At 37.7% G+C, this 10,196-nt stretch overlaps 1 protein-coding gene across 1 annotated transcript in view; it reads left to right on the forward strand.

The window, feature by feature from the left end:
• Positions 1–9,935, forward strand: part of HMGCLL1 (3-hydroxy-3-methylglutaryl-CoA lyase like 1) — an 88,184-nt gene extending 78,249 nt beyond the window's left edge. Inside the window, exons 8-9 of the mRNA XM_068407222.1 lie at positions 5,285–5,410; positions 9,658–9,935. Coding sequence (XP_068263323.1) covers positions 5,285–5,410; positions 9,658–9,771 — 240 coding nt within the window. The 3' untranslated portion in view covers positions 9,772–9,935. The remainder of the gene's footprint in view (positions 1–5,284; positions 5,411–9,657) is intronic.
• Positions 9,936–10,196: the final 261 nt, after the last annotated feature.

Raw genomic sequence — 10,196 nt, forward strand, 5'->3', positions numbered from 1 at the left:
ATGCGTGTAGGTCTTTCTTTTCCTTCTTCCTCCCTTTCTTCTCCCTTCCTTGAACAAATGCTCTACTGATATTTTGTCATCTCTATGTGCACCTACCTTTAAGGCACTGTGGGACTTCACAATGCTGTGGCCCCTAAGCTTTCTGGGACAACAAATCTTTTCCTATTTAATACCTATTTTATGCATACCTGGGATCCTCAATATTATGGTTTCAAAATGGCATAGTTGTTTAAAGAAATCCCACTTTATGAGAGACCTGGTTTATAGTTTCTGGTTTATACCTCATGCATCCCTGCAGTTACTGATGCTGATCTTGCCATTTTTAAGAGAGGGACAAAGTTAATTTTCTGTCAGACAAAGCCAGGTTTAAAGATCAGTAAGGAAGGAAACGGACTGTCCCAACAAGAAGTTACAGGGAAGTAGTAAAGCAAACTGAGAAACATGAAGCATTTATTATTCACTGGCAATAATAGTTTCCTGTTAAAATTGGCTATTTGACAAAGGTGATGAATTTAATTCCTTGCTCTCTCGTTGGGGAATTAGGAAGTTAGCATGGGACAGGAGCAAAAAGTCTTCTGCCTTCTCTAGAGAGTAAGCTAAAGCTAGCCAAAGCTAGAGTTTGGAAGGTGTTCAGGAACCACTGTCAGGAATTTTGTGATTATTAAAACTCCTCAAGTGTCAAAAAAGATTGGAGCACTGAAATTGTCCTGGAAGCCAAGCCATTGTTCACCCCCCCATACGTCCATACGTAAGCAGCTCAGTGAGCGCTCGTCTAGGACATAGCCTACGAAATAGCTGCAGTGCAACTTCTCATGAATCTGAGCACAATTTAGTACCTGTCAGGAAGTGACAACGAGACTGTGGGCTTTTTAAAGATCTCATACTGACAGTGAATGTTTTGCAGGCTAAGATTGTTGAAAGGCTTGAAACTCATTATCTCCCTTAAAAGCCTGACAAATATTGCACATGTGATGAAGGAAGAGACATTGTTTTACACATTATGTCAATTTTTAGCTTTTCTTTTAGAGCCTCTTATGCTTTTAATGGCTGCAAAAGCAAAACAGCTTCATAGCTGCTCAAGCTTGCAGAGAAGTTATTTATTAGGTGCTATTTCGGACTCTGTGCTTGGACAGTCTGGGCTGTAATATTAACCTCCAAATTAGTAGTGCTGCTGGAGGATGTTTTCCGACATCTGTTTCTAGCACTGTTAGAATGGAGCTTGGAGTATGGATTATTTAAGGACTTTTTGAATGGGGCCACACTGGAGATGAACTGCAGTGATTCCGCACACGTATCAGAAAACACATATTTACCCATACCACATGCAAGAGCAGACAGATGCAGCTCAGCCTGCTGCTGACATAGTAGTATGTTGCAGTAGACATCTTATCAGAAGTGTTGTGAAGGAAATTTTAAAGGACAATATCTTAAAGGCAGAGACACCTGCTCATTGCATGTTAAGAGCACTGATCTGAAGACATGTCAGATTTGGAGGTCAGTCAGAGCTGCTATATTACATACACCGTGTCAGGACCTTGTGTGAAACTGGCTGAATGTTAAAATGGCAAATCCATCCTGATGCAGATACCATTATAGAGACATAAACATGTTTATACACTGTTTCTGAGAAGTAATGGTTTAAGTGTCCTGTATTAGGATGAAAGCCCCCATACTGAGGATGTTACCAATGTAAAGCTGTGACTAGACTTTCTCCTTTTTCTGTTTAGCCAGAATAGTTGATGGTTTAAAAGACAGAGCAATTATCACTGTCCATCATCTGGAGGTTACTGCTCTCACTGCTTACCCAGCAGAAGACATCATTTTTTATACTCATGCGTGTATGATTGATAGACTAAAATGACTGAGCCACTCCAGCTTCCAGTGGAGGTAGTCTGAATTAACTCAGATGAGGCTGCCTGAGAATACTAGGGTGTGCTTAGACAAAAATGTGTATTTCAGGTTACCGTTATGTTGCTGTGGTATCCCACACCCCTCCATGTGTTCACAAACACTTTCAACAAACAATAGTCAGCAACATGTAACCCTAGTGTTATGAGACTTACACTGCAAATGCAGAATTACGGTGGCATCACAAGTGTTTGTACAAGCATATCAAGAAATTAATATGTATATATATCCAATGCCTTTAGAAGACACACCCTTTTAATGCTGGCAGTATATTGTTTCTTGTTTTTTCTCACAGTGAGAACCCTCTGAAGCATTGGAGCAGGCTACTGATAGTAATATAGGTGACACCCCACAGGAGGAGGTTCTCCCAGCTTTGAACTGGCAAACCTTTCTGGCTGTTTTCAGATGCCACTTTGATTGTCATCAAATAGAATTTAGATATTTTTCCCATTTTTGCACAAGGGCAAGACTTTCATGAGATAATTCTCTGGGGTTAGAAAGTGACTGCTTATATGCTGCTAGAGCTGTTTCTGAGTGATATATGTACCTCAGCACATTATTTGCCTTTAGCTTTTATCCTCATGTAAAAGTTACTGAAAATAAGTACATCTAGAAGAATGCTTGAACAGTTATGACATAACCTGACAGCTGGTGGGAAACTACATGAAGGACCATTTCTTCTACCTTTTCATCCCTGAAACAGTCATTTCTGATGGAAATCTTAAAATCGTCCTGAAAGAGCAGGCATGGTAGTGGGATGCATGCTTGTTTCATACCAGCACTTCTACATGTTAGTCTCCCTTTTCTCTTCCCCAGACCTTCACCGTACCCTAAGTTTGTCCACTAAGAGGCCTTAAGTGTGTTTCTGCAGGGACACTTGCAAGCCCGACAGCTGCCACTGTGAAACTTGAGGCAATGACTTCCAGAGTAAATGTATGAATCTTAGCAGCTAGAGCAATAAGAGACAGAATTTCCAGTTGAAAGCTATCATAAACGCATATTCTCTGTGTATTGGACACAGATGTGTTGTATAACACATTTTCTGACCGGTGGGTTACACAAACAAAATGTGTGACAAGTGACTGAAATGTGAAACATGTACTTTCGTGATTCACTCCATAATTCACAGATTAGTGTACTTTAAAATACAATATCCATTCTTACAGAGTCTCATTGTGTGAGCAATATTAAACAGTACTGTCTTGTCTGTCACAATTATGCACTTTGGGTCCTCTGAGGTCTTTATTACGGGCTTTGAGTAGCTACCTAGCTCAAGATGATCCCTGCCTGAGAACAGGACTTGGGACAATGCTTCATTGGATTAATCTTTCTTATTGCCCTCCAGAAATGTTGGAACTTTAAAGAGCTTGTAAGGCCAGTGATAAAACTGTGGAAAGCACTGTTAAAACTGGAAGCAAACAAAAAAAAAACATTAGGGAATTTATTTCAGAACTAAAAAAAACCACTGATGGGTCTATTCAGAAAGAGCACTTAGGAACTGCAATATGTAGGACATCATCTTTTGCCTACCTTGCCAGCTGGTTGTATTAATGGCTGAGAAGGAGAAGCTCAGGCTCCCAGCCTAGCCTACAGGGCCAGGTAGGTCCCTCAGAAAGAGAGCAACAGAAATCAGCTCGTTGTGCAGTCAGGCCTCTAAGCTGATCTTACTGACTTGCAAATGTGAGTAACAGGCATGGTTTAACCTCTGAATCTCTCCAGACCCAAAGTCAAAGTTGGAGTATTGAAAACTTATCTCTGCACAGGAACTCCTGTCCTGAATTTGAGCTGTGGTTGTACCCTGATTCAGTCTGCCTGACTGCTTCTAAATTTTTGGTGTATGTCTGCCTAATTAGCCCTAGGGGGAGGAGAAAGCTCTAGTGGGCTTAAGGTAGAGAGAAGCTGGTGTCTTTGAAGATCTGGTGACCTCTCTACCTAATATCATTGCCTGACTCTCATTATCTCTAGAGCCTGAATGCCTCCAAAGGCATCTTATCTTCTTCAAGGGGAAGTCTGAAGAGCTTTCTCTGACAAGGGAGACCCAGTGTCCTTGATCACATACGTAACATGTTAAAACAGAAATAAATGCTTCCCAATTTCAGCTTCATTTTAAAATCTAATCACAGAAAGAAGAGTGTGAAAGAACTCACTAAACCAGTCAGTGGAAATCACAGGCTCCGTTCCTTTCCCTCCCTGACCAATCTCCCAGGGAAGGCTTTATCCCATAGGAAATTTAATATTATCTGTTGGGCAGAGTTGGTAACTGATTTACTATTCTTTATCATGAATATGCTGAGAGAGGATCAGGAGAGAGAAGGAGCTTGGATGCAATAGGAAGAAAATAAAAATCAAAGAATTATGAATTTATGACAGCTGGCTGTTTTTTCAAGTGTTAATTTAAATGAGAATGCTTAACACTGTGCATCAACTACTCTTTTAAAAAATATTCAAAGATCAGAACCTATATCTATGGAGGACTTCTATGATATCCAAGCTATTCAGTTATTTCAAGCATCTTAAAAACTAGGCTTTTGAGTGCTGCTTCAGGACTGTGTGGGTGTGAAATTTGCTATTTTAGGGGTTGTGTTTTCTTCTAGACTGGTGAATACGATAAACAATGGGTCAGACTCACCAGGATAAAGTTCTTTAAGCTTTTATTTCCAGTTGATTTACACTCATGAACACTTTAACAGATCTGCCAAAATTTATTTGTTCCTTACATTGTGGTGTTCAATTTGGGTGAAAATACCTTGTAGTCTTCCTCTAAAACAAGAACAAAAAAATTATTTACATGGTGGTTTCATGATCATAAAGAGGAAAGAAAAGAAAATGAGAAGAGAGAATATGCTAGGAGGGAAGTTCTTTGTGCAAGAATAGCCATTAACAAAACACAGTTTAGAGGGTAGATGTCCCAAAATCTTTTGGATGATACATAAATCAGATGCTAATATTAAGACTTCCAACTTGCAAAGACTTATACATATGCTTAAAATTCCACATTTGAATAAACACATTGATTGCATTTGGTTGCATGTAAGCCTTTGCAGGAATAGATGCAGACTACTTAAAACCATGTAGAGAGATAAAGAGAGAAAAGACATAAAACTCTGTTTGGCTCTAAAAGAGCAATTGTCTTATCTGCCAAAATCACATGTAATGGACTGTTAGTTCTCTGTTCCACATCCTGTGTTTGAAGAGTCTTACCTTATAAAGATGTCAGGACTAACACTGTAATAAGGAATTTCCTCTGAGAAACACATGCATTTGTGGAGAAATGTGTATTTTATCCATGGTAACTAATATGTATAGCTTGCTATTTATGAATAATTATAAATAATACTCTGTGCTGACATTGCATTTTTGTGTTGTTATCTTCCAGATGGGAGTTGCTGTAGTTGATTCATCAGTTGCGGGACTGGGTGGTTGTCCCTATGCAAAAGGTGCTACTGGAAACGTAGCCACAGAGGATGTGATATACATGCTTAATGGTCTGGGGATCAATACAGTAAGATATTTTTACTTTCTAATTAAGACTTCAAGGAAAAAAAAATATTTTTCTAGAAAACATATGATACATACTTGACAATTACTTGTGCTGTACAATAAAATATTGGGAGCAAATAGTAGTTTTGGCAAACTCAGTGCTTTAGCATGACTCGACACATAACATGAATGATGTTGTCTTCACTAGCAATTTAGAGTAGAACTGGTTTGTGTATCTGGCAGGAATTTGAATAACCTCTCTCTCCCTACCTGGAGCTATGAGGAGCTCAGTAGCAACTGCTTTGAGTCATTGCTCTGACCCAGTAACCACAAAAAAATCACTACTGTAGACACTGCCCCAGAAGGCTGATCAGCTTTACAGTGGAAAGACTGAGCAGACTTCAGCTTTTTTCACAGAGCTTTGTATTTGTTTCATAGTGCTTATTAATTTGTTGTCAATTTTTCTGTCTTCAAAGTAGAAAAAAATTGTGGTGTTTGGAGCCCAAGCACAGGACATTGCTATTTCTCATATCCACTTAATATATTTCAAAATTGTACAAAATCTGTAACTGTCAGTCAGGCTTCACAGTCATTTTTATTTCCAGACCTTTTCTTGGAGGAGAGGGCAAAGCAGCGCATCTGCACTGAACTGTGCTTTAATGAACCTTTATCCCTGGGTTGGTCGGTGTGTTAATTATTCTGTGTTCCTGGGAACTAAGCAATGCTGCCTTCTCCAAGGAATGTACTCTTTGGTCTTCCTGTAGGTCATCATTGTTCTGGAAACGTAGCTTAATGAGTTTGTACTAACTCAAGTAAAACAATGACTTTGAGAGTCGAAATCAAAGGAGAACATATAAAGAGCTGCTAAAACTGCTCCATATGTGGTTTGTATTTAAACTACTGCAGAAAGAAATTGAAAAGCCTGATGTCTGAAGTACAACAGCCTGAGTTATTGGGGAGCTTATTACTTGTCTGTCGGTTCCAGTTCAGTGTGGCACGCATGCCAATGGAGTTCCTTGACATAAAAGGATCATGGAACTTGTTTCTGAATGGTACATCCCCTGAGCACTGTTACATCATATTCTGTGCCTTACAGAGTTCACTGTAATGTTTAGCTCCTTTCATGTGCTTCTTAGGGAGTTCTGGGTAGATGTCAGATACCTGTTTAGAAAAGGTTTAATCAATCACAAGTGTCCATTGTACAAGTGGACTCTGTTTTGAACTGTTCATATGTGCTTTGGGGTAGCCTTTTTCATGAAGAAGGTGTTTATTCTTTTGAAACAATGCAATTCTTTGCAATAAGGAGAAATCATGCATTTCACTTTATGTTGCTGTGCACGTTAGACTTAGGCTTTCAATACAGTCTTTCCTTGGGCAAAATACCGATTGACTTTTCCAACTGACTAATAGCAAAAGGAATCAATTAAATAAAAATAGCCTGATTAAATGAAATATACCTTGTTCTAGGCTTCTTGATAAGATTTATTATCTGTTAATGATCTGGTGTACTAGCAGGAATCCAGCTTGTCCTAAAGGTTGATACCAAATCCCACAGAGATAAGAATCTCACCATCAAACTTTCTCCTTTTTTAGATTATGCAATAGCAAAACACAAGGCTTTGCTTCTTGACCCTTTTCTGGCCCATTAAGAAAAGAGTGGTTTACAGGATGAGAGACACAGAGCCTCAAAATTATTACCTTAATATATGAGCTTTTGGTCTTTGCAGTGTTGGTTGGTTTTGGTACCATGACCAAATCTGTAAAATCATTATTGAAAAAATCTATTAATATGTCCCTTTTTGTGTAATGGCACAAAATGACATTATAATTACTAATGCTGTCCATTTGCAAGGAGCACTTTCTCATGTTCCTCTCTGCTATGCACTAAAGCTTTCATTTTGTTAACTGAAGTCACTTAAAGGGTCAGCCAAAGGATGGACGGTATTTAAGCGTGCATTATTGAGTTCAGATTGACTAGATACATCAAAACAATAATTAATGCTTGTTCTATACTATTCTTCAGAACATGTAACGAAGAAGTGACGCGTGAAATGAATCTCTAGCAGGCTAAATGTGAAATAATTTTCTAGCAGAGCCCATCTACAAAGAGATTTATTGGTTGTACCATGGTAATGGATAGATAATTATGTCATAGATAATTAATGATGATGAAACTTTGTAGGGAGACATGTACTTTCTATAAAAATAGTTTCTATATGTTTCCTATGTAATTACAGTAATAGTACTTGTGCTTATGATGCCTTCAAAGTGCTTGGCAAACAATAAGCCTTTCTGAGAAGCAACTAAGTACTGTTAGCCTCACATTACTGACACTGAAACCAAAGTTCAGAGAGATAATAGACTTGGTATTTATGAATGCTGAATGACAACAGATTAATTGAAGTCAATGGGAGTTAAAGGACTTTTTGCCTTCTGGCAGAAGCTTTTCTGACTTAAGGCACTTATCCAAGTTCATAGATACTATTGGAGGTATTTGTCTTTGTGTTTCATGGTTTCATTCCTTGGTGTCAAGGAATAATTCTGGATATATGGAGTGGTTACCAAGTACACTTAAGAACATTTCTGAGTAACTATCTGAAGACATGCTATTTTGACTCAACAACCTTACACACACCTGTCACTACTCTTTTCCCGTCCCCATCTGCAAGCCATGCTTGTCAATACTGGGTTTTGTGCCCTCATGGTAATCCTCTTTGGTTCATGACACATAAGAAAGACAATGTAAAAGGCAGAGATGCTTGCATGCCATTTAATGAGCACGAACTGTCAATATATGTTTCTTATCAATACATATCAGATTGTGCAGTGTTACAGTGCTGAAAATGTGAATTTTGTATAGTTTGGGGTTTTTATCTTGCCCCATCTTCCATAATCTAACTACCAAGTATGTCTGTGGTGGTATGTTTCTCATTTCTTCCTAGTAAAAAAGCACAGATGCTCTAAGAATTTTTTAGATTTCATTGTGTGCAATAGCACTCTACAAACAAAGCCCAAGTAGTGACCAATAAAGGATAAACAGAATGAGCTGAAATCACATTGTTATAACTGTATTAAAATGAGAGTTATAAAAGGATGTCTTTGAACAATATGTTTTAGATGGTGCTATACACCAGAGCTGATTGGAAACATTGAAGCATTTATTTTTCAAATTAAAAATATTTTTATTACATTTCTGTGAAGTAATTTCTATTCTCCGTAACATTTTTAGCCAATTCCAAGAACGAAAAAGGCAAAGTTTACTGTAGAACATGGAAATAAGTGCTAGATCCAATTAAAGGATTAAGCATCTAAATCAGATCTTGGTCTGAACTTTAGTGCATAAATCCATAAGTAATATGAAAGTGTATTTCTGGTGCAATACATCTTGTACTCTTTAGTGTTGAGTGACACACTTCTCCCAGTTTTATGTGATTGCTCAGTGTGTTGGTACTTCAAAGTCCCCTTTCGCATCCCTTCTGCAGGAACTTTACTGGCTTCTAAATTCCAATCTTTGGAGAAAGCACTTACATCACTTATACAATCTAAAACTCTTACTATGCATGAGTAATCCAGGAGACTAATAATGAAGTATTTTTTTCCTCTTTAATCAGTGATCTGATTCCGTTTTAGCAATCAAGCAGTACTGATATGTATCTTATGTTAGTTATAAAACGGTTGCTCAAGGAACATTTTTTTAGCATGAGCAGAACAAGCAGCTGCAATTTTTTGCTCAGTTGTGCTAGCAGTGCAAATTGTAATTTTGCATTGAAAGGAACTTCTTCAAGAAAGAGATTATATTTATTCAGGAGAGTGCAGGATCCTGTATTTCACTGAACTCAGTTGCCAATACAAGTGTGTTTCCTCCATTTCCCTGAGCTGCAAATAGGATGCTTATAAGCATGAAGTTTCTTAGTGTTGGGTGATAAGTACAGCACATATGTAGACATTATATTTTTCTTCCAACTTCTTCTAGTTGTTATTGCAGCTCTTTATTCCAGATTCTTTTGAGTTTGAAAGATATTACTAGATTATTTGGTCCACTACTGTTAGGATAAGAAATCACCCTCAAAGTGGTAGAGCCTTCCAAACAACTGGAAGCTGTGACTATTGTGTATGTCAGTGTAACTCTACTGATCTCCGTTACCGACCTATGACATGATTCAGGACCTTTGTTTGCAAAAATTAAACCCAGGAGCATAAAAAAAGTGGAGTTTAAGCATTTTCAACATATGTATTTATTATGTCTAACATTTTTCACCTCTTTTTTAGGGAGTAAATCTTTATACAGTGATGGAAGCTGGAAACTTCATCTGTACAGCTTTGAACAAGAAAACAAACTCAAAGGTTGCACAAGCTTCCTTCAATACTGGAACTATCAATTAAATGGATTTTTTTTTGCAGCTTAATTACATTTGTCATCTAACTTGGCCAAGCACATTTATATCAAGAAAACAAATATAAGAAAACCATTTCAGCAAAGAACCAAAACAGAACCCATATATAACTTTTTATTGTGGGAAGAGTTATTGTACTGTACTGTCTTGTCAGGAATTGTCTGATTTGTAAGTAAAAATAAATGACTGTAGTACAGAACCCTGTGCTTGGTACTTCTACAGATGAGAAAAATGTATAAACACTAAGACATTTTACCATGTTTTAAACTGAATTTTATTTATTTTCAGGAAAACTGGACAGAAGCAGTGAATACATAGTTAATTTTTAATCAAGATTACTTTCAGAACAGTACAAATATTTGCAGTAGTTTATGAGATCCCACACTGTGTGTGGCCATTCTATTGTGTGTTTTA

The sequence above is a fragment of the Nyctibius grandis genome, chromosome 1 (assembly GCF_013368605.1).
Source record: "Nyctibius grandis isolate bNycGra1 chromosome 1, bNycGra1.pri, whole genome shotgun sequence".
In the NCBI taxonomy this organism is placed as follows: Eukaryota; Metazoa; Chordata; class Aves; order Nyctibiiformes; family Nyctibiidae; genus Nyctibius; species Nyctibius grandis.